General features: G+C 41.3%; 1 protein-coding gene and 1 pseudogene across 1 annotated transcript; both read right to left on the bottom strand.

Annotated features, from left to right (window-relative positions):
* Window positions 1–10,767: 10,767 nt before the first annotated feature.
* On the bottom strand, window positions 10,768–11,752 carry LOC118966658 (erythroblast NAD(P)(+)--arginine ADP-ribosyltransferase-like; annotated as a pseudogene).
* A 9,131-nt stretch (window positions 11,753–20,883) lies between these two features.
* LOC110534589 (NAD(P)(+)--arginine ADP-ribosyltransferase 2) lies at window positions 20,884–22,599 on the bottom strand. Its single transcript, XM_021619501.3, has 2 exons — window positions 22,359–22,599; window positions 20,884–21,896 (listed from the first exon to the last, which is right to left on the bottom strand). The coding sequence occupies exons 1-2, from the start codon at window positions 22,434–22,436 to the stop codon at window positions 21,129–21,131; spliced, it is 846 nt and encodes a 281-aa protein (XP_021475176.2). The 5' UTR covers window positions 22,437–22,599; the 3' UTR covers window positions 20,884–21,128.
* Window positions 22,600–25,415: the final 2,816 nt, after the last annotated feature.

The raw sequence follows: 25,415 nt of genomic DNA, 5'->3' as shown, positions 1-25,415 counted from the left end.
CACATTTATTCCACTATTAAACACATCCATCAAATCTACTACATTTCCAAACAAAGACGATCTCTCTCGCTCTTCCTCTCATCTTGTAACTCCCTACTCTTGCCCATCTCCCATACTTCCTATCTCTCCCTTTCTCTCTCTTTTACTCTCCATCCTTCCTTCTCACTCCTCCTCTCTCCCACCCCCTTCCCCTCTCAGGTCGTTGTTCCCCTGAGGTGAAGGAGCTGCGTGTGAAGAAGGACCTGGTGGTCCTCCTCCCCTGTCCTCCTCCCGCCCTTGATCGCAATAAAAGTAGTTTGAAATATTTTGGCAAAGTTCATAGGCAAGTTTTGAAATATGTTGTAGTGACTGCGTTTTTAGTAAGCTGTTATTTTCTGGATGAAACGCGCTTTATAAATGGACATTTTGGATATATATGGACGGAATTAATCGAACAAAAGGATCAATTGTGATGTTTATGGGACATATTGGAGTGCCAACAAAAGAAGCTTGTCAAAGGTAATGCACGTTTTATATTTTATTTCAGCGTTTTGTGTAGCGCCTGCAGGGTTGAAATATGCTAACTCTGTTTACTGGTGGTGCAGATGGTGCAGGCTATCAGATAATAGCTTCTTATGCTTTCGCTGAAAAGCATTTTTAAAATCTGACATGTTGGCTGGATTCACAACGAGTGTAGCTTTAATTGAGGATCTTACATGTGTGATTTAATGAAAGTTTGAATTTTATAGTTTTTTATTCGAATCTGGCGCTCTGCATTTTCCCTGGCAATTGGCCAGTTGAGACATTTGCGTCCCGCCTATACCTAACTAGTTTAATGTCACTACTAGTTTAATGTCACTAAAAAAATGGCCTACTGATTCCACCAGTGGCACCTTGTTGGACCATTATTCGACCAGGTACAGTAAAATTATTTGGTTGCAAAAGTCACTGCCCTGCCCTACCTCATAGAATGCCTTTCCCCAAATAAATATAATAACTCTTGTGATGCATCATTTCCACGGTAATTAGGAACGTTCAGTCAATGAGCATAATAGCCCTTATGCACATTCCATGATCGAACGTTCTAAACACACTTCCTATCGGTTTGGCTATTTCCGGTCAGTCTAGTTGTTATCGACGATATAACGTTACTACCACTATGTCGCAGTTTTTTTACTAGGGGTCTTCAGGACTTGCCTCAAATTAATATTAATGATGTACATCGAATTGTTACATCAGCCTCCGAGACTCCAGCTAGAAAGAATGAAAAGGGGCTCAGATGTATGTAGGAAGCTACATAGACAACTATGAAGGTGAGTACCAAGTCAGTGACAGATATAACGTTAGCTAGCTACAATCATTAGCTAGCTAATTTAACTATTAACTGTAGCTAGCTAGTTACTTCGTAAAATGACAGAACTTTGACAGAATCTACCTGAGAATGTGTGTATTTTCGTTAGCTTGGTTAAGTTATGCTTGCTAGCTATATTTGCTAGCTAAAAATAATTGTTATTCATGTCTTCTACACAGTATCTAACAAAGCCGGGGAGATCACCGTGAGGGCTGCCTGTCACAGGTCCATGAGGAAGAGTGAAAAGCGTCACAGCATGGGAGTAGGGAAAGGTTATAGATAGCTACTAGGGACCTTGTTAAACATCTCCTGTGAGACACTGTCATCATGGTCCAAATGTGTTGGAAACAGTGTCAACGTTTCATCAAATCAGTAGATAGATTTTAACGATGGGTCCCAGTCCCAAATTAGAATTGCCCACTTAACAGGTTATTTGGTAAAGATCTGTTGATGCAGTGTTTGGTAGTTCTGTTACTGAAACACAACGTATTCCTGTATAGTTAAATGAGCCCCTAGTGAAGAAGAGTAGACACTACTATGTTTATTGTTATTCATTCTCACTTCAGTCTTTCATCACACTTACAGTGGGGAGAACAATTATTTGATACACTGCCGATTTTGCAGGTTTTCCTACTTACAAAGCAGATAGAGGTCTGTAATTTTTATCATAGGAACACTTCAACTGTGAGAGACGGAATCTAAAACAAAAATCTAGAAAATCACATTGTATGATTTTTAAGTAAATCATTTGCATTTTATTGCATTTTGTTTTGTGTTCTATGTTTTCTATTTCTATGTGTTTGGCCTGGTATGGTTCCCAATCAGAGGCAGCTGGCAATCGTTGTCTCTGATTGAGAACCATACTTAGGCAGCCTGTTTTTCCCACTTGAGTTGTGGGTAGTTTTCTGTCTCTGTGTCTCTACCAGACAGGACTGTTTCGGTTGTTATTTTGTTTACTTTGGGTTTCAATGTTCAGCTATTGAATACATTTAACATGGACACTTACCACGCTGCGCTTTGGTCCTCTTCTCCTTCCAACAGCAGTTACAGCTACCTTGCTCTCTCTCTTCAGTGGTCACCATCTCTTGTCCTGGAGAGCTACAGATGCAGGCTATATTTCCAGCCCAGCAATAAAAACACTAAATTCAGTGTATCATCAAAAGCTTTAAAGTCTAGCGTATACTAGCTAAGATTGTATGGGCCACCAGTAGAGCAAATGCATGCTATGAGATTTTAAGATTTAAATAGCACTAGTGTTAGTGTTTAAATACTGGAGAGTTGAGACCAAATCACGGACGCTGGACAGAGTGGATTTCAGTTGTAACAAAAGACAGTTTTAATGAGTCAGAGATATCTTGTCCCGCAGTTTTACGTGCACGGATCTAGTTCACATAACTCGGCAAGGAGTCAGGTGAAAAAGAGACCTTATACAACGGTTACATTCATTTTTATACATAGAATAAAGTAGGTGGAGTCTTGTCGTTTTGGTCTTCTGATTGGTCACAAAGGGTTGGAGGCGGGCCTTGCTCTAGCCAGAGCGGGCCCCATTGGTGCACAGCAAAAGTACTTTGCTCTTGGGACCCGACCAGTAGAGGGGGATGAGATGTGTGTTTATACAAGGAGATATTTGTGTGTCTGGAAATCTGATACAGGAGAGCAGAGGGGGTCGTGAAAGAAGAGAAAAGAGGGGGTCAGTCTTATGGCTGGGTGTATGTGTTCTTGCGATGGAATGTCTTTGTTTATATGAGCTATGTGTATGAATATTTATATAACACTAGGGACATGACAGTATCTGTAGTGCTCAAGGACATTCCATTACATCAGGAGTGGGTTAAATAGACCCAAGTTCTGTTGTTTGTGGTATTGTGTTGGGAGGAGCCTAGAAGTGTTGGCCAGAGTAGACTTACAACCACTCAACAGCAATGGCTCATGTGAAGAGCAGTATGGCAATGACCCTATCCTGTAGTACGTTATCAAGGTGAACTGCAAGCCTTGTGGCAATACACCTGTCCAGACAGAAGAAGTCAGCCTCTGATGTCCAGAAAAGAACAGAGGAATGAGCCCAATGTATATTCAAAACAAACTAGTAAAAACAGTGTCATGATGTTGCCCTGTTGGTGAGGTTAATGACCCCCATAAATACCTTTCCCCCTTTTCTCTCTCTACTCTACAGAATGGACTCTTGGGAAGCCCTTTGTTAACATACAGAGAGTACGGTAACATCAAAAGGTTGGGAACGCTCCACCTTACATTTTCATATTGCAAATGCTCATCAAGTCAAGACCCAAGGGTCAAATTTTGAAAATTTGAAAACTTATCACCCCCAACCTCTTGGGGATAGTGAAACGCTAGCGTCTCAAGTGGCCAATAGCCTCGGGAAATGCAGAGCGCCAAATTCAAATAAAACGCTATAAAACTCAAAATTCATTAAATCACACATGCAGGGTACTCAATTAAAGCTACACTCGTTGTGAATCCAGCCAACATGTCAGATTTTAAAAATGCTTTTCGGCGAAAGCATGAGAAGCTATTATCTGATAGCATGCATCCCCCCGAACCAGTTGTAAACAAAAGAACTAGCGTAGCAGGCGCTACACAAAACGCTGAAATAAAATATAAAACATGCATTACCTTTGACGAGCTTCTTTGATGGCACTCTAATATGTCCCATGAACATCACAATTGATCCTTTTTTTCGATTAATTCCGTCCATGTATACCCAAAATGTCCATTTATAAAGCAGGTTTGATCCGGAAAAAAACAGCTTTCCAAAACACAACGTCACTCCAAAATATTTCAAAAGTTGCCTATAAACTTTGCCAAAATATTTCAAACTACTTTTGTAATGCAACTTTAGGTATTTTTAAACGTTAATAATCGATCAAATTGTAGACGGGGCAATCTGTATTCAATAGAGCAAGTAAACAAAACATGCACCATTTTCCCTCTTGCGTAACTATCAACAGTGTAACGGTGTTCCAGGATGTGCCTCTTCTTCGTTGCACCAATGATTAACTTCAACCCAATTCCAAAGACTGGTGACATCCTGTGGAAGTCGTAGGAACTGTAAAATGGTCGCTATCAAATTTCCCTTGGCAAAGACAACTGAGGGAACGGTCAGAGGAAAAAAAATAAATAATTCTGAACAGTTTTTCCTCAGTGTTTTGCCTGCTGCATAAGTTCTGTTATAGTCACAGACATGATTGAACCAGTTTTAGAAACGTTTTCCACGTTTTCCCCAAGGTGTCTACAGCATTGTGACGTCTTTGTAGGCATTTCCATTGAAGAATGGCTGTAAGGGACCATATATAGCATGTGGTCACATGGTGTCTCCCGCAGAAAATCTCGCGTAAAATACTGAAGTTGCCATTTTTCCAATCGCTTCTTATGAGAAACCAATTGCCTCGACGGATATATTATCGAATATATATGTTAAAAACACCTTGAGGATGGATCCTAAACAACGTTTGCCGTGTTTCTGTCGATATTATGGAGCACATTTTTTTTAAAGTTTGGCGTTATAGTTGCAGCATTTTCCGGTCGATTTCTCAGCCAAGCATGATGAAGAAACGGGAGCTTTTTCGCCTACAAAAATAATATTTTTGGAAAAAAGGAACATTTGCTATCTAACTGGGAGTCTCCTGAGTGAAAGCATCTGAAGTTCTTCAAAGGTAAATTATTTAATTTGGTTGCTTTTCTTATTTTCGTGAAAATGTTGCCTGCTGCCAGCAGAGCCTAGCATAGCATTATGCCATGATAAACTTACACAAATGCTTGTCTAGCGTTGGCTGTAAAGCATTTTTTGAAAATCTGAGATGACAGTGTTGTTAACAAAAGGCTAAGCTTGTGTTTGAATATATTTATTTCATTTCATTTGTGATTTTCATGAATAGGAAAAGTTTATGTCCGCTGCGTTATGCTAATGCATTTGAGGCTATGATTACGCTCCCGGATACGGGTTTGCTCGTCGCAAGAGGTTAATGCCACACGGTCAAGGTTAGGCTAGCACAGATCTGGAGGACCTTAGGAACATTCCTGTGGTTGAATTGTCCTTCTAACCCGAACGGTTCCCCCTCTGTCTCCCAAAAGCACCTGAAATTTAGGGCCAGGCTTCATTTTGGGCCTACTTTTTTTCACGGTCGCTGCGCTCAGAGCGAACGAGCTGCGGTCAATCGGGGCATCTTCTTGAACTCGACACGGCCTTGAGATTCTGGTAATGCCATTGCAGGCTCTGTGTCTTTAAGCCCTGTGTGTGTGTGTGTGTGTGTGTGTGTGTGTGTGTGTGTGTGTGTGTGTGTGTGTGTGTGTGTGTGTGTGTGTGTGTGTGTGTGTGTGTGTGTGTGTGTGAGAGTTTTTTCTTTGACATCTGTTGAGAGAAATGACTGATTTACAGTTCATGAAGATAGCCTAATCACACAAATGAAGTTTTGGAAAGATCGGACCTTTTTAACCCTTTGAAACAACCTCTACTTGTAAATTTACGTTAAGAAATGACGGATTTACACAGGGTTGAATGCAGTGATTTTCACAAACTGCTGGTTTGGTAAATCAAACACCTTTAGGGTGAATTTAACCACTTCCGGTTGCTCCAGGAAGCTTAGAATCGACACAGGTAGACCTAATAGTGGCCTGATGAATTGTCATTGAAGACAGGTTCATAAGGCATTCATAACCCACATAGGCTTCAGGTTGAATTTAGGGGAGCAGGCAATGTATTCCTATGGGGAGAGAAGTCATTGCAAACTGTTTGATATAAACACCTTCTTTTCACTGTTAAGGGTTAATGCTACATGGTCTAGGTTAGGTTTGCACTGGTCAGGAGGACCTCAGGAACGTTCCTGAGGTCGAATTGTGCTTCTAACCCTAACGGTTCTCCCGCTGTCTCCCAAAAGCACCTGAAATTTAGGGCCAGGCTTCATTTTGAGCCTTCTTTTTTTCACGGTCGCTGTGCTCAGACCGAGCGAGCTACGGTAAAGCGGGGCATCTTGTTGAACTTGGCACTGCCTAGAGATTTATGGCAATGCCATTGCAGGCTCTGTGTGTCTTTAAGCCCCGCACTGTGTCACTCCATTCTTGATGTGTGTGTGTGTGTGTGAGAGAGTTTTTCTTTGACATCTGTTGGGAGAAATTACTGATTTACAGTACATGAGGGTTGCCTAATCACACATATGAAGTTTTGGAAAGATCTGACCTTTTTAACCCTTCGAAACAGCCACTATGACCCCAATTTAAGGCACTTCCGGTTGACACAGGAAGCTGAAAGTGAACACATATCCTCCTTGGAGGCTCTTATAGACAATAGAGTTTTAAGTCTTTACATTAAGAACTGACTTATTTACAGAGGGTTGAATGAGTGTGTGTTATTACAGAAAATCACAGAAAATCACAGAAATCTCACAGAGCTCCGAAACCTGCCTTAACAGATTCGTCTGAACACGCTGCAACTGGATCTGTAACTTTTGTGGGAATAAAAAAAATTAACATCACCAATTGTACATTGTACGATTTCTCTTAAATTACAATAGATAAATGTCTGCTTCTTTTTTCCTGACTCCGTATGTTCATGTACTTTGACGTGAAGTGGCCAAATTAGTGCTCTATTTTTGTTTTTGACCTTTAACTTCTTGAATATAGGGGGCGCTATTTTAATTTTTGGATGAAAAACGTTCCCGTTTTAAACAAGATATTTTGTTACGAAAAGATGCTCGACTATGCATATAATTGACAGCTTTGGAAAGAAAACACTCTGACGTTTCCAAAACTGCAAAGATATTGTCTGTGAGTGCCACAGAACTGATGTTACAGAAAAAAAAACAGATAAAAATCCAATCAGGAAGTGCCTCATTTTTTGAAACCGCCTCATGCCAATGACTCCATATATGGCTGTGAATGGGCCACGAATGAGCTTCATCTTTCTGTCGCTTCCCCAATGTGTCGACAGCATTGTGACGTATTTGTAGGCATATCATTGGAAGATTGACCATAAGAGAATACATCTACCAGGTGTTCGCTTGGTGTCCTCCGTTGCAATTATTGCGTAATCTACAGCTGCAGTATTTTTCTGTTTGCTTCTGATGAGAAGCTGACTGCCACCACTGAAAGATTATTGAATAGATATGTGAAAAACACCTTGAGGATTGATTCTAAACAACGTTTGCCATGTTTCTGTCGATATTATGGAGCTAATTTGGAGAAAAAAATTGCCGTTGTAAGTGACTGCATTTTCCGGTATTTTTCTTAGCCAAACGTGATGAACAAAATGGAGCTATTTCGTCTACACAAATAATATTTTTGGAAAAAATGAACATTTGCTATCTAACTAAGAGTCTCGTCATTGAAAACATCCGAAGTTCTTCAAAGGTAAGTGATTTTATTTGAATGCTTTTCTTGTTTTTGTGAAAATGTTGCCTGCTAAATGCTAGGCTTAATGCTATGCTAGGCTATCAATACTCTTACACAAATGCTTGTGTAGCTTTGGTTGAAAAGCATATTTTGAAAATCTGAGATGACAGTATTGTTAACAAAAGGCTAAGCTTGTGTTTGAATATATTTATTTCATTTGCGATTTTCATGAATAGGAAACGTTGCGTTATGGTAATGAGCTCCCGGATACGGGATTGCTCGATGCTAGAGGTTAATCCCAGAAAAATGGCCTTAACTCAAAAAGAGTTAAGGCCTCGACGCCATCTTGTTCGGGGCTAACTGCCCATTATGCCAAACCTATGCTCACCAAGTTTCGTCTTCGAAGTCTTTTCCATTTAGGAGAAATGGCCATGTCGTGATTGGTGATGTTTTGTACATTCTCAATATGATTACATTCGCCACCTGGTGGTATCTAACGGGACAGTGGAAAAATGACCAAAATTTGAAAATGTTATAAAACGGAAACCCGAGTGTCTGAGAGACTTTGTTTGATGACTTCCCGGAAGATCTGGCCCCGGTGCACGGCCCGCCGCCGTCCGCAAATTTTAGAAACATTCATGGACGTCTACTAAGGGACCGTACATTTGCAATATGGAGTTTCTCATCAATCATACAGCAAATACCAAAATGTGCCCTTCATGTATGTTGATACAGTTCTTATACATGTGTAATTGACACAAAATTTGAAAGAATTTCGAAAAACGGTCCAGAAAGCACTTTTTTAAGGGTGTGTGAAGTTTTTTCAATTTTTTTGCTATTTTTGACTTTTGACTTTTGACTTCCTATGAAATCATATTGCAAATGGAAGTAAAAAAAATTATAAAAAATGATGATAATAAAATATGACTAAAGTATGTTGATACAGTTCTTATACATGTGTAATTGACACAAAATTCGAAATAATTTTGAAAAACGGTCCAGAAAGCATTTCTTTAAAGGGTGTGTGAAGTTTTTTTCAAAGTTTTTGCTATTTTTGACTTTTGACTTCCTATGAAATCATATTGCAGATGGACAAACGCTGGAAGGATGAGTTTGACTACACTAGCCAGAATAAAGCATTAGCTTAGTATGGCAACTTGGTATGAACTTTGAACTCTTATTCACTTAATTAAGAAGTGATACATCCTAGATGTCAAGTTCTCATTAGCAGCTGTAAACGTGCGTGGCCTAGGAAAGGACGGACAATCTCTTCAGAACGACAGGGTACTAAATTGTATCCGTTCATTATTAGTCAATGTATGATCCATCCTGTGTTTATGTAATTCTGTGTGACTATTTACAGTTGAAGTCGGAAGTTTACATACACTTAGGTTGGAGTCATTAAAACTCGTTTTTCAACCACTCCACAAATTTCTTGTTAACAAACTATAGTTTTGGCAAGTCGGTTAGGACATCTACTATGTGCATGACACAAGTCATTTTCCCAACAATTGTTGACAGACAGATTATTTCACTTACAATTCACTGTATCACAATTACAGTGGGTCAGAAGTTTACATACACAAAGTTGACTGTGCCTTTAAACAGCTTGTACAATTCCAGAAAATGATGTCATGGCCTTAGAAGCTACTGATAGACTAATTTGACATCATTTGAGTCAATTGGAGGTGTACCTGTGGATGTATTTCAAGGCCTACCTTCAAACTCAATCCAAAGAAATCAGCCAAGAACTCAGAAATATACCTCTAACACCACGACCTTACCAAAGAGAGAAGTAAAAAGGTGTGACAGTGGGCAGAACTGAGAAAGTGTGTGAGAGCAAGGAGGCCTACAAACCTGACTCGGTTACACCAGCTCTGTCAGGAGGAATGTGCCAAAATTCACCCAACTTGTGGGAAGCTTGTGGAAGGCAATCCAACATTTCTTACCCAAGTTAAACAATTTAAAGGCAATGCTACCAAATACTAATTGAGTGTATGTAAACTTTTGACCTACTGGGAATGTGATGAAATAATTAAAAGCTGAAATAAATAGTTCTCTCTACTATTATTCTGACATTTCACATTCTTAAAATAAAGTGGTGATCGTATCTGACCTAAGACAGATCATTTTTACTAGGATTAAATGTCAGGAATTGTGAAAACTGAGTTTAAATGTATTTGGCTAAGGTGTATGAATACTTCCGACTTCAACTGTAGAAACAGTAACTTCTACAGTAAACAATGCAGTAAATAATACAGTAAATATAGTTACAGTAAATAATACAGTAAATCTACGATTTGAAATCTTTCAAATACTTTGAGTGTGTTCTTTGAACTGCCTGGAGTGCCAGGTGAGCAGTGTTTGCTCTTAGGGGACTGTTCTATTGGTTACATTGCAACAGGCAATCTAAATTAAATATAGCTAATGTTTTTGAACATGTTTCAAATAGTATTTGAACCCGGGTCTGTATGTAACCTGTAATGGAGTTGTTGGTAGCAGGAATTCCATATAATATTTTTCCCAGTGCATAGGAAACAAGCAAGCACAAGCAGCCTGACAGACAGACAGCTTCACTGACAGACAGACAGTTTGACTGCTGTATTTTCCTATACAGCTTTACAATTCAGATTGCTCTGGAGCCCTACACGCTCAAGTTTGTAGAGATACTTACAGTCATTAACATTTTGGCCTATTGTCGTTTCGGTAATGTTGAACATCTCAAATGGTGGAATCAACACCTCCTCCTCCATGTTTCCATTCACTGGGTAAGACTTGAGATAAGCTCCTGAACATGTCTTTATGATAAAGCAGGATTTATCTCCAAAAATATAAAAATTTGGTTTGAAAGAGCTTGAGGTTGTCACGACTTCCGCGGCTTTCTAGCCACCGCCGATCCACTTTTAATTTTCCATTTGTTTTGTCTTTGTTTTACACACCTGATTTCAATCCCACAATTACATGTTCATTATTTAACCCTCTGTTCACCCATGTTTTTTTTTGTGAATGATTGTTTATTTATTTTCTGTCTGTCATGGTGTGCGTGTACTTCTTACTTTGTATATTGACATTTTGAGTAAAAATACGTTGATTCCTCATATCTGCTGTCCGGCGCCTGACTCTCTACACCGGCTACACTTAGAATCCTTTACAAAAGCAAAGAAGCCAAATCTCATTATTTGGTTAACTTTACCAACAAACTCCATGTTGGTTCTTCGATATGTGGTGTGACAGGTCTTTTGGTTTTCTTTCAGGAGGTGAATGGCGTCAGTCAGCAGGAAATGCAGGGAGTGGAATTGGAAGGAGGTTGCGTGCTCTGTTCTATTGGTCCGGACTGCTTCGTTGAACACTGAGTATATCTTAGTTGTAATTCCTGAGTTAGCACAACTAGCCTTGATATGATCATGATTAAGATTGTCTTCAGAATTGTACTTTTTTTCTGCACATCCTCCTGCCTGCCTGTTTCCAGGCTTGTTTGAAGATCCTTACCTTGCTGTTTTCATGATCCAGATATTCCTTCTGCACCTTGTGGTACATTTGTTCAGTGCAGCCGTTGTCGTCAACACACTTAAGGGCCATGACTAAAGGTTTGGGGGGATCAAGACCAGGCTGACGGAAATTATCCTTCAGAGAATTGGGAAGAAAAAATACAGGCAAAAAGTGTAAAAGAGAGGATTTTTTTGTATATATTTCAATTAATTTAAATTATCTCTCTCTATCTCTCTCTTTATATCAAATTCATTCATTCAAATTCAATATGCTTAAATGGCATGAATAACAAGATTGCCAAAGCAAGAGATACACACAATTATGAAAATAAAACTGACAACTGTGTACACAGTATATATAAAGCAAATAAAAATAAATACATATCTGATACAAAAATGTAACACTGTAATAACCCTCTCTGTAAATATTATAGTATCTTACCATCTTTGTGTCCACACCCAAAGTCCAATCCTGGACGAAATACATCACAGCAAAGGTTAGGATCTTGTGTCTTGCCGTGATGTTAAAATATATTGGTCCAACGGCAACGTCTAATGGAGATGAATAGACTTTTAAGATAAGAATCAGCATTCATATGTTCAACTATCAGGGGGTCTTGTTATACCAGTGTTTTTTTTTGTTATTTTCACCGTCCCTCCTGTCTTGCTGAGAACAGGCAAATAACCCTCAAACCAAACCCCTTAGCTCAGTACATACACACATACACACATACACACATACACACACACACACACATACACACATACACACAAACACACACACACACACACACACACACACACACACACACACACACACACACACACACACACACACACACTCACACACACACACACACACACACAACCTGTTGATGCCAGGAGTTCCTCTAGAGGAACACACCCCCCCCCCCCCCCCCCCCCCCCGTTCAGCTCAAACGGTGGCGCATGGAACGCAAAAATATTCTTAGAAATATTTAACCTCCACACATTAACAAGTCCAATAGCTCAAATGAAAGATAAACACCTTGTTCATCTACCCAGCATGTCAGATTTTTTAAATGTTTTACGGCGAAAACACACCACACATTTATATTAGACCACCACCGAAACCAAGACAAGCGGCAGCCATTTTGTCCCAGAAAATATAAAATTATAAAAGCAGGATTAAAAAATAAATCGCTCACTAACCTTTTGAAAATCTTCATCAGATGACAGTGATAGGACATGTTACACAGTACATTTTTTTTTTTTCAATAATATGCCATATATATCCATAAATGTCCATTTACAATGTACTCATGTTCAGAAATTACTCAAAAATGCCCGCAGGAAATCTAGGTAGCTCGGCAAGATAACGTAAATAGACATCATAAACTTTGGCTAAATATACATGTTCTACATATAGTTAGAAAGATACACTGCTTCTTTATGCAACCGCTGTGTTAGATTTATTTTTAACGTTACAGAAATCGCACACTATTCCATATGCTGAGACAGCGCTCAGTTCCAAGCTACATTTCCACGTAATGTTGGAGTCAACAGAAACACAGATTTAAGCATAAATATTCCCTTACCTTCGATGGTCTTCGTTCAGAATGTTCTGGAAGGGTTCATACTTACCCAATACATCGTTTGGTTTCAAGTCTTGCGTCTTTGTATTAGCTACTGCTAATAACATCAGCTGAAATGCACCCAAAACGTCCTCTGGTCCGGAAAAGTTGCGCATCAAAACTTCAAAATTACACATTATATGTCGACTAAACAGGTCAAACTAAGTGCAGAAGCAAGCTTTATGATGTTTTAGACGTGCAAAACAAACTTCAATTCAACCGGGCATCGTTTGCTCTTCCCAGGAGTGCTGAAACAAAGGAATGGCTGTGACCAATTCGCGCCCTAACGCGCGATTTGAACGATTGAACGCTCTAAAGAAAGAGGACATCTAGTGGAAGAGATGGAAAGTGTCCCCAGATCCATAAGTGGTCGGGAAGGGTGGGGGCCATGACGTCAAAGTTGCTCCAACTTTCATGGCCACAAAAACTAGTTTGGAAGAATGCATGCCCTGTGAGTTCTGCTATACTTACAGACATAATTCCAACGGTTTTAGAAGCTTTAGAGTGTTTTCTATCCAATAATAATTATTATATGCATATATTAGCAATTTTTGATAATTTTTTTTTCAGTTTACTAGGGGTACCCAATTTCTCCAAAGGGGGCGTAAATCTGCCATGCCCTCAAAATTAAGAGAGTCGGGACAGTAATCTAAAGGTTTCTCGTTCAAATCCCCAAGCCAGCACATCGGAGAATACAAGCCTTGAAACACCTTTACATACTTTGTCATAATAGTTTGTAGGTCACACCATTCGGACACTACAGACATTTTCATGGGAAGACCGATTTTCGGGATGTCTCATGGTCTGACAAACAATGCTTGAGCTCTGCCACCTTCTACCACAGATGCTGAAGGGGCAGATGTGGTGGATTGAGACGCAGCCAATGCAACAATTGATGGATTTGGATGTTTTTTATTTTTATTATGTTGCTTAGATTGATGCACTGGTTCATAAATAGACCCTCAGGCTTTCTGTCTGTCACCCAGCGTAATTCTCTCTTTCTGTCTGTCACCCAGCGTAATTCTCTCTCTCTCTCTCTCTCTCTCTCTCTCTCTCTCTCAATTCAATTCAATTCAATTCAATTCAATTCAAGGGCTTTATTGGCATGGGAAACATGTGTTAACATTGCCAAAGCAAGTGAGGTAGATAATATATAAAGTGAAATAAACAATAAAAATTAACAGTAGACATCACACATACAGAAGTTTCAAAACAATAAAGACATTACAAATGTCATATTATATATATATATATATACAGTGTTTTAACAATGTACAAATGGTAAAGGACACAAGATAAAATAAATAAGCATAGATATGGGTTGTATTTACAATGGTGCGTGTTCTTCACTGGTTGCCCTTTTCTCGTGGCAACAGGTCACAAATCTTGCTGCTTTGATGGCACACTGTGGAATTTCACCCAGTAGATATGGGAGTTTTTCAAAATTGGATTTGTTTTCGAATTCTTTGTGGATCTGTGTAATCTGAGGGAAATATGTCTCTCTAATATGGTCATACATTGGGCAGGAGGTTAGGAAGTGCAGCTCAGTTTCCACCTCATTTTGTGGGCAGTGAGCACATAGCCTGTCTTCTCTTAAGAGCCATGTCTGCCTACGGCGGCCTTTCTCAATAGCAAGGCTATGCTCGCTGAGTCTGTACATAGTCAAAGCTTTCCTTAATTTTGGGTCAGTCACAGTGGTCAGGTATTCTGCCGCTGTGTACTCTCTGTGTAGGGCCAAATAGCTCTCAAATTGCTCTGTTTTTTTGTTAATTCTTTCCAATGTGTCAAGTAATTATCTTTTTGTTTTCTCGTGATTTGGTTGGGTCTAATTGTGCTGCTGTCCTGGGACTCTGTAGGGTGTGTTTGTGAACAGAGCCCCAGGACCAGCTTGCTTAGGGGACTCTTCTCCAGGTTCATCTCTCTGTAGGTGATGGCTTTGTTGTGGAAGGTTTGGGATTCGCTTCCTTTTAGGTGGTTATAGAATTGAACAGCTCTTTTCTGGATTTTGATAATTATTGGGTGTCGGCCTAATTCTGCTCTGCATGCATTATTTGGTGTTCTACGTTGTACACGGAGGATATTTTTGCAGAATTCTGCGTGCAGAGTCTCAATTTGGTGTTTGTCCCATTTTGTGTAGTCTTGGTTGGTGAGCGGACCCCAGACCTCACAACCATAAAGGGCAATGGGCTCTATGACTGATTCAAGTATTTTTAGCCAGATCCTAATTGGTATGTTGAAATTTATGTTCCTTTTGATGGCATAGAATGCCCTTCTTGCCTTGTCTCTCAGATCGTTCACAGCTTTGTGGAAGTTACCTGTGGCGCTGATGTTTAGGCCAAGGTATGTATAGTTTTTTGTGTGCTCTAGGGCAACAGTGTCTAGATGGAATTTGTATTTGTGGTCCTGGTGACTGGACCTTTTTTGGAAGACCATTATTTTGGTCTTACTGAGATTTACTGTCAGGGCCCAGGTCTGATAGAATCTGTGCATAAGATCTAGGTGCTGCTGTAGGCCCTCCTTGGTTGGTGACAGAAGTACCAGATCATCAGCAAACAGCAGACATTTGACTTCGGATTCTAGTAGGGTGAGGCCGGGTGCTGCAGACTTTTCTAGTGCCCGCGCCAGTTCGTTGATATATATGTTGAAGAGGGTGGGGCTTAAGCTGCATCCCTGTCTCATCCCACAACCCTGTGTGAAGAAATGTGTGTGTTTTTTGCCAATTTTAACCGCACACTTGTTGTTTGTGTACATGGATTTTATAATGTCGTATGTTTTCCCCCCAACACCACTTTCCATCAGTTTGTATAGCAGACCCTCATGCCAAATTGAGTCGAAGGCTTTTTTGAAATCAACAAAGCTTGAGAAGACTTTGCCTTTGTTTTGGTTTGTTTGGTTGTCAATTAGGGTGTGCAGGGTGAATACATGGTCTGTTGTACGGTAATTTGGTAAAAAGCCAATTTGACATTTGCTCAGTACATTGTTTTCATTGAGGAAGTGTATGAGTCTGCTGTTAATGATAATGCAGAGGATTTTCCCAAGGTTACTGTTGACGCATATTCCACGGTAGTTATTGGGGTCAAATTTGTCTCCATTTTTGTGGATTGGGGTGATCAGTCCTTGGTTCCAAATATTGGGGAAGATGCCAGAGCTAAGGATGATGTTAAAGAGTTTTAGTACAGCCAATTGGAATTTGTTGTCTTTATATTTGATCATTTAATTGAGGATACCATCAACACCACAGGCCTTTTTGGGTTGAAGGGTTTTTATTTTGTCCTGTAACTCATTCAATGTAATTGGAGAATCCAGTGGGTTCTGGTAGTCTTTAATAGTTGATTCTAAGATCTGTATTTGATCATGTATATGTTTTTGCTCTTTATTCTTTGTTATAGAGCCAAAAAGATTGGAGAAGTGGTTTACCCATACATCTCCATTTTGGATAGATAATTCTTCGTGTTGTTGTTTGTTTAGTGTTTTCCAATTTTCCCAGAAGTGGTTAGAGTCTATGGATTCTTCAATTACATTGAGCTTATTTCTGACATGCTGTTCCTTCTTTTTCCGTAGTGTATTTCTGTATTGTTTTAGTGATTCACCATAGTGAAGGCGTAGACTCAGGTTTTCCGGGTCTCTATGTTTTTGGTTGGACAGGTTTCTCAATTTCTTTCTTAGATTTTTGCATTCTTCATCAAACCATTTGTCATTGTTGTTAATTTTCTTCGGTTTTCTATTTGAGATTTTTAGATTTGATAGGGAGGCTGAGAGGTCAAATATACTGTTAAGATTTTCTACTGCTAAGTTTACACCTTCACTATTACAGTGGAACGTTTTACCCAGGAAATTGTCTAAAGGGGATTGAATTTGTTGTTGCCTAATTGTTTTTTGGTAGGTTTCCAAACTGCATTCCTTCCATCTATAGCAATTCTTAATGTTACTCAGTTCCTTTGGCTTTGATGCCTCATGATTGAGTATTGCTCTGTTTAAGTAGACTGTGATTTTGCTGTGGTCTGATAGGGGTGTCAGTGGGCTGACTGTGAACGCTCTGAGAGACTCTGGGTTGAGGTCAGTGATAAAGTATTCTACAGTACTACTGCCAAGAGATGAGCTATAGGTGTACCTACCATAGGAGTCCCCTCGAAGCCTACCATTGACTATGTACATACCCAGCGTGCGACAGAGCTGCAGGAGTTGTGACCCGTTTTTGTTGGTTATGTTGTCATAGTTGTGCCTAGGGGGGCATATGTGGGAGGGAATGCTGTCACCTCCAGGCAGGTGTTTGTCCCCCTGTGTGCTGAGGGTGTCAGGTTCTTGTCCGGTTCTGGCATTTAGGTCGCCACAGACTAGTACATGTCCCTGGGCCTGGAAATGATTGATTTCCCCCTCCAGGGTGGAGAAGCTGTCTTCATTAAAATATGGGGATTCTAGTGGGGGGATATAGGTAGCACACAGGAGGACATTTTTCTCTGTTAGGATAATTTCCTTTTGAATTTCTAGCCAAATGTAAAATGTTCCTGTTTTGATTAATTTAATGGAGTGAGTTAGGTCTGCTCTATACCAAATTAGCATACCCCCTGAGTCCCTTCCCTGTTTCACCCCTGGTAGTTTGGTGGATGGGACTACCAGCTCTCTGTAACCTAGAGGGCAACCAGTGGGTCTGTCTCCTCTATACCAGGTTTCTTGCAGGATGACAATGTCTGTATTACCGATTTCTTTGGTGAAGTCCGGGTTTCTGCTCTTCAGGCCAAAGGCAGATGACCTCAGGCCTTGGATATTCCAGGATGATATAGTGAATGCTTTTTGTTCCATAGAGTGTCCAATGTTGTTGGTCGTGGTTTGGCCTCAGGCCAGTAAGTGTGAGCAGAGCCTGCTGAGCATCTGGTACATGCCATTGGCTTGGGCGAGTGTGAGAGTGGGGGTTGGGACTGTTTGCCCACTCACTACCTGGGCTTATGTGTGGCTTCCATGTTGAGGCCCTCTTTGCGGGGGTGGGGTGCATGGGGTGGGCAGGAGTGGCATAGGTCTGATCTGAGGGGGCCTAAATTGGGTGTGGGCATGGTTGATGTGGGGGGGTGTTGATTAGTTGGGGTGGGGGTGTGGATGTGTCTGGGTGTGCGGTGGTCTGGATGTAATTCCTCTTGGCGTGGGTCCTCTATGTGTAGGTCCAGGGGGGGGTCCTGCAGGTCTGGGAGGGTGTCTCGCTGGTCTGGGTGGGGTGTCTATTGACCTGTTGCTCCTGTGTGAAGTGTTGGGGATACGTTTGAGAGCGATGTCCTTTAGAGTTCGGGCAAAGGTGGGCACTGCTGCCTTGTAGAGGTGGACCTGGTCATAGAGGCTGTTCAAGTCCAGGGTGGAGTGGTGGGCCAGGAAAACGTTTGGTTTTGAGGCACAGCCACGGGAAATACTTGCGTTTACCCGCTGTATTGTGGCAAGGTGGAAGTCTTTTCGTGGTAGCAGGGTAGAGATAACCACTTGTGCGTTGGGGAAAGTAGAAGAAGCCTTTTCAATCACTCCCTTCAGTGCTGTGGCCACTCTTTCTTGCTGTGCTCTCAGGTCGTTTGTGCCTGTGTGTATTATTATGTGGCTGGGTGAGCCTAGTTTGGCCTCAGACAGAAGGTCTAGGGCCCGCTGGGTGTTTAGACACCAGAGTTTAGACACACTGTGTTTGGGAAAAAGTTTTTTTTCTTCTATATATTTCCCATTTGAGTCCATAAGTAGTACAATCTGTGTCTTGTGTTTGTCCTCAGTGGGTGTGGGGGGTTGTCAGAAGGGCTATCAGGCAGGCTGACAGGGGGGGTGCTCAGAGGGGGTGAGAGCCGCTGGGCTTGGGGTTCTTCATTTGTCTGTTCTGCTGTGATGTCGACTCTATGGTCAGGGTCTGGTGTGGACTGTTCTGCTGTGGTGTCGAGACTTTTGTTGGGTGCTGAGGTGGGCTGTTCTACTGGCTTCTCTGTGGGGGTGGCCACTTCTCTAGTGGGTTGTTCTCTGTCGCACGCCGTCCCCCTCAACCTCTCCTCCATCCCCCTCACCCTCTCCTCCATCCCCCTCAACCTCTCCTCCACCAGCTGTCTGACACTCTCCTCTAGTGCTCTGTTCTGCTCCTCTTTCTCTTGTTGTATTTGTCTCACCACTGTCCAAAGTGCAGATATGTCTCTGTCCACCTCCAGCTCTCCGGGTCTGGTTAAGGGGCTGTTGTTGTGCTGGACTGTTGTCTGGGTCTGTGCTGACTGAAGTGTAATTACCTGCTGTTCCAGTTCCACCTGCCTTATCTCCAGCTGGGTGAATTTGTCCTTCATTTCAATGAGGGAGTGGTAGTCTGTGCTGGGAGGTTGACTCTCTGCTGGGGGTTGCTCGTCTGTGGGGTTACATAATGAAGAGGTCTGGTCTGACCCGCTCGGTGTGGGGGTATCTTTATCAAGGGAGAGCTTCTCCTGCTGGGCTAATTCTTTGATTAGGTGAAAGTCCAGCTGAAACTGTTTGGGGTTAGCCTGTACCATTACTGTTCCGGACTCATAGATATTTATATTACTTGACTCAGAGTCCTCGTTATCAAGTATTCTGAGTTTCCACCCCTCGTTAATCCCCCCTCTCGTAACAAAGGGGTAGTGTGCTAATATAGCACTGTGCCATGCCAGGGGATGGTTTGTGTGGAAGATAAGGTTGCTGATGTTCCCATTTTTGTAATAGTCAGCAAAAAGTGTCTCTTGATTTTCCATAAGGAGCTTCATTTTGTAATCTTTTCTTGACTTATCATTCTTTACATGCAAAGGGTACTGTATTTTAATTACCTCTGAACAGCGGGAGGGAGCCTCTAAGGCCTCTCCATTTGGTTGGGGTAGACTGTGTGACTCTCCTGCCATTGTTGGGCTAATGGGCTTTGACACCTCTCACTTGACACGTCAGTGCTAGTTGAAGCTGTATCAAGCTTGGCAGAATTATGTTAGAATTCAGTCCTTATAAAGTAATGTTGTGTATTTTTCTTCTTGGCTTTTGGCTTTTAAAATATAGTTTCAGACTAAGCATTACTCACTCAGTTCCAGGTTGGATGGTGTTTTCAGGTTTCTGTTGTTTTCCAGAGAATTTGCTGTATAGAGAAATAAATCTTGGTAGTTGTGAACCTTCCAGGTGATTCCGTAATTCCGTCCAGAATCAGGTTGTAGGTTTTAAGTTTTGATTTGAAGTGGGGGTTATGTTGTAGACGGTAGAATCCAGTATGTGTTCCTGATAAAAAATCCAAGTTTATCTAACTCCTAATCTATCTTTTTTAAAGAAAATGCTGAAAAATGCAGGAGCTCATCTGATCCTGACTCGCTCACTCTCTGTCTCACTCTCTCTCTCTCTCTCTCTCTCTCTCTCTCTCTCTCTCTCTCTCTCTCTCTCTCTCTCTCTCTCTCTCTCTCTCTCTCTGGGCGATGTTGCCACCTAGTGGTTAAAGTGAGAGATGAACTCACCATAGAGGTATTACTGATATGCCCATGGGCTTTTCTCAACTCATCCTTCCTTGATTCCTCCTTGCATCCTCATTGTCTCTTCGCTTCCTTCTAAAAACGCATTGTATAATATTGGCCAATGGGAAGAAACGTGGACTTTTTCCTCTATTAGGGAGGATATAGGAGAGGAGACAGGAGAAAAGGAGACAGGAGACCGGAGGAGAGGATATAGGAGGAGACAGGAGACAGGAGATGAGAGAAGAGGAGATGAGAGAAGAGGAGATGGGAGGTGAGGAGAAAGGAGCCTTAGTGTCAGAGAGAGACAGAGGAGGAAAAATAAAAATAAGAGAATATCGGAAGAGAGCGCAGCACTTTGTGAAGAGACGTCCAAAATTGACTTAATTGAAGTTAGTGTATTACCGGATAAACCAGGTACCGCTTGTAGACTTTGTTCTCTGTTGCACTCTCTGTCTTTCTCTGTGTCTCTCTCTGTCTCTCTTTGTGTCTCAGTCTCTCTTTCTCTCTTTCCCTCCCTCTACCCAATTCTTATTATCCTTTCTGATTTCCCCCTTATTGTAGACAAAATGTCCAGGAGGTTGGAGAGTATGTTGTAATGTTTAGTCTTTTGTTGTAATTGTTGTAACCTATTGTTTGATGTTGCTGCACAAAGCAAGACAGTACAGTAAATATCCCCCCCACCAGTTGGTAGTTTCCAGATTCACTTTATTGGACAATTCAACTCGTGTCATGTTATATTACATCTTAATCAGTGGCCCATGTAATGTTGTATCTTCAGACAGTCTAAATGTAGTACAGTGAAAGTGATAACTAAAAGGACTAGACATACTGCTGTCAAGCTCAATGATTTTCTTTATTCATTTTGCCACAAGCTGCAGAAGGTATATAAGAAATTTTCTTAGTTATTAATAATTGTTTACTTAAAAAGTTTGCAATTCAGGTTACTCCTTGGCTTGGTGATACTTTTAACTGTGTACACAACATCGCACCAAAGGTTTTTATCATTTTCTTTCTTCAGCACAGCAGTAACTTTGAACACTTCATATGGTGGAATCAACACCTCCTTTTCATAATTCCCCAGTTTGGGGTAGGACTTCAGGTCAGCGCCAAAACATGTCTCTATCTCAAAGCAAGACTTGTCTCCAAATCTTGTACTAATACCCTTGTCGAGAGAGCTGGAGGCAAAGAAGCCAAATCTGATTTCTTTGTTAACTTTACTAACAAACTCCATGTTGGTTCTTCGATACGTGGTGTGACAGGACTTTTGGTTCAGTTTCAGGAGGCGAATGGCGTCAGTCAGCAGGAAGTGAAGGGAGTGGAACTGGAAGGAGGTGGTGTACTCTGTTCTACTGGTCCGGACTGCTTGGTTGAACACTGGGTACATCTTACTTTGACCCCCTGAGTAAGCACAGATAGCCTTGATATGATCATGTGGAAGTTCTTTAGGATTGTACTTGGACTTGTCCTTTTGGAATCGTTTCTTCACATTCTCAATAGTTGCACATCCTTCTGCCTTCATCCAGGCTTGTTTGAAGATCCCTACTTTGTTAATTTCATTTGGAAGATATTCCTTCTGCACCTTGTTGTACATTTGTTCAGTGCAGCCATTATACATGTCGTCAACAGAGTCAGGGACCATGTCTAAGGGTATGCTGGAATTGAGACCAGGCTGATGGAGATGAACCTTCAGAGAATATGGAGGGAATAAAACAGGCGAAAGTGAAAAAGCAAGGATTTTTTAAATATATTTAATTTTATTTAAATAATCTTTCTCTCTGTCTATCTCTCACTCTCTCTCTCACTTTCTCAAATTCATTAAATTAAATGCAATATACTTTAATGAAATTAATAACAAGGTAAATGTTGCCACAGAAAAGTGACACACACAATTATGAAAACAACAGTGACAATAATAAAAGTAGTAGCTATAATACTATAAATACTGTATATACAGTGCATTCGGAAAGTATTCAGACCCTTTCAGTTTTTCCACATTTTAACAAATCGAACAAATAAACAAATATATATCTAATACAAAAATGTAATACCCACCTCTCTCTCTCTCTCTCCTTTCTTTCTATCTCAATGTCCTTCTTTCTTTCTTTCTTTCTTTCTTAATTGCAGTATAAATAGTATAGTATCTTACCATCTTGGAGTCCACACCCAAAGTCCAAGCCTGGAAGAAATACATCACAGTAAAGGTGAGGATCTTGTGTCTTGCCATGATGTCAAAATATATTGGTCCAATTTCAACTTGCAATGGAGATGAATTATCTTTTCAGATACAGAATCAGCATTCAAATGTTCAACTTTTAGAGAGCCTTGTTATACCAGTGGTTTTTTGTTTATTTTCACAGTCCCTCCTCTCTGGCTGAATACAGGCACATACATGCACAAGTACCACTCAAACAACAAACACACACACACACACACACACACACACACACACACACCGTTTCTCAGTATCAGCAGTTGTGTTGTTAGTGTTAGGCATGTTCACACATAGCTCCCCGGGAGCGGATGACGTCGAGAGACCTGGTAGGTTGACAGGGTTCCATTCCTGTGTTATGACTGAGATGTGAGAGACCTGGTAGGTTGACAGGGTTCCATTCCTTTGTTATGACTGAGATGTGAGAGACCTGGTAGGTTGACAGGGTTCCATTCCTTTGTCATGACTGAGATGTGAGAGACCTGGTAGGTTGACAGTATTCCATTCCTTTGTTATGACTGAGATGTGAGAGACCTGGTAGGTTGAGAGGGTTCCATTCCTTTGTTATGACTGAGATGTGAGAGACCTGGTAGGTTGACAGGGTTCCATTCCTTTGTTATGACTGAGATGTGAGAGACCTGGTAGGTTGACAGGGTTCCATTCCTTTGTAATGACTGAGATGTGAGAGACCTGGTAGGTTGACAGGGTTCCATTCCTTTGTTATGACTGAGATGTGAGAGACCTGGTAGGTTGACAGGGTTCCATTCCTTTGTTATGACTGAGATGTGAGAGACCTGGTAGGTTGACAGGGTTCCATTCCTTTGTTATGACTGAGATGTGAGAGACCTGGTAGGTTGACAGGGTTCCATTCCTTTGTTATGACTGAGATGTGAGAGACCTGGTAGGTTTTCAGGGTTCCATTCCTTTGTTATGACTGAGATGTGAGAGGCCTGGTAGGTTGATAGAGTTTCATATCTTTGTTATGGCTGAGATGTGAGAGACCTGGTGCAGGTTGACAGGGTTCCATTGTATTGCGTTCATATGGCAAGGTCTTTCTGATCTGTGGTGGTTACAAACTATAGAAGACAAGGAAAGGAAGGGAGCAGATTGAGCCTATTGGTATGTGGCCTTAGTGTTTGGGAACATTTGAAAAGTTCATGCTGCAATCCAGCCACTGCATAGATGGAACCTAATCCAGCAGACATACTGTAGCTGTAGAGGGATGTGTGTTTACACAGATCAATATAGGTCACATATTAACACACTGAGAATTGTTTATTCACACTTCACTCATACTGATCTGTGTGTGAACATGACTAACAACGGCAACACCACTGCTGGTACTGAGAAAATATGTGTGTGTGTGCATGTGCGTGAATGCACACACACACACACACACACACACACTCACATCTTAGTCGATCAATCAACCATCCAATTAATGAACTATCAGGGAATATGGAAAACAGCACTACGTCAAACCTTCAGGCCCCTAGTATAAACTTCAGAGCCATCAATGACGGCATGTGGCGGGGCCCCACCACCTGGGGGAGAATTGGCTGGTTATGGGTGACATACCAATGGGCCAATCAGGGCGGGGTGCTTTGAAGAGACGTCCAGAATTGACTTAATTGAAGTAAGTGTATTACAGGATAACCCAGGTACTGCTTGTAGACCCCTCTCTCGCTCTCTCTCTCTCAAAATAGTGTAGTATCTTACCATCTTGGAGTTCACACCCAACGTCCAATCCTGGACGAAATACAACACAGTAAAGGTTTGAATCTTGTGTCTTGCCATGATTTCAAAATGTATTGGTTCAATGACAACTTGCAATGGAGATTAATTATCTTTTCAGATACAGAATCAGCATTCAAATGTTCAACTTTTAGAGAGCCTTGTTATACCAGTGGTCTTTTGGTTATTTTCACAGTCGCTCCTCTCTTGCTGAGAACAGGCACATGCCCCTCAAACCACATACCCCTTAGCTCAGTACACACACACACACACACACACACACCACCCACACACACACACACACACACACACACACACACACACACACACACACACACACACAGCCTAGCGGTTAAGACCATTTGAGAGAGAGACTGAGCAAAACCGAAGTGATTTCTTTGATATATTTATTTTCTGTCTTAGTAAAGTTGTTTTGTGGACTAAAGCCTCCCTGTCTCTGTGTCAATCTCTGCACGCTCAACCCAGCACCCCACAGTTTACAACACATTTTGGTTGAATGCATTTAGTTGTGCAACTGACTAGGTATCCCCTTTCCCTTCACATACTCACACACATATGGTGTGGTGCCTAGTTGGTATAAAATCCTGCAGTACTAATGGCACTGTAGTCAGGGTTGTCTACCCCTGGCCTAGTTTAAGCTTTGTCGGCCAATCATTCATTTAGATGAATGAGTGAAATACTGCCATCTTCTGGCTGTTGTGAAGAAATGCACCGTGTCAAGACTGAAGGCCTCTGGGTACATAAGTGTGTGTTTTGGTTTTCAGTGGTCTCTCCTGCCAGTGTCCAGGGTATGATTTAGACAGTATTCAAATATACAAATAATGCTGGTTATGGTTGTTAACTTCCTTTGTTATGACTGAGATGTTAGAGGCCTGGTAGGTTGACAGGATTCCATTCCTTTGTTATGACTGAGATGTGAGAGACCTGGTAGGTTGACAGGATTCCATTCCTTTGTTGTGACTGAGATATGAGAGACCTGGTAGGTTGATAGGGTTCCATCATGTTGCATTAATATGGGGAGGTATTTCAGATCTGTGGCAGTTACAAACTATAGGAGATAAGGAAAGGAAGGGGAGCAGATTGAGACTTTTTGGAAATGGCCTTTGTGTATGGAGACATAGTGTTTGGGCCACTGAATGTGTAGTTTATGGTGGAGTCCAGTCACTGACTGTGTAGTTGATGGTGGAGTCCAGCCACTGACTGTGTAGTTGATGGTGGAGTCCAGACACTGACTGTGTA

Source organism: Oncorhynchus mykiss, chromosome 19, assembly GCF_057628025.1.
Source record: "Oncorhynchus mykiss isolate SJ-2025 chromosome 19, ASM5762802v1, whole genome shotgun sequence".
In the NCBI taxonomy this organism is placed as follows: domain Eukaryota; kingdom Metazoa; phylum Chordata; class Actinopteri; order Salmoniformes; family Salmonidae; genus Oncorhynchus; species Oncorhynchus mykiss.
The sequence above is the reverse complement of the archived record's forward strand: the minus strand, read 5'-3'. Positions and strand labels throughout refer to the sequence as shown.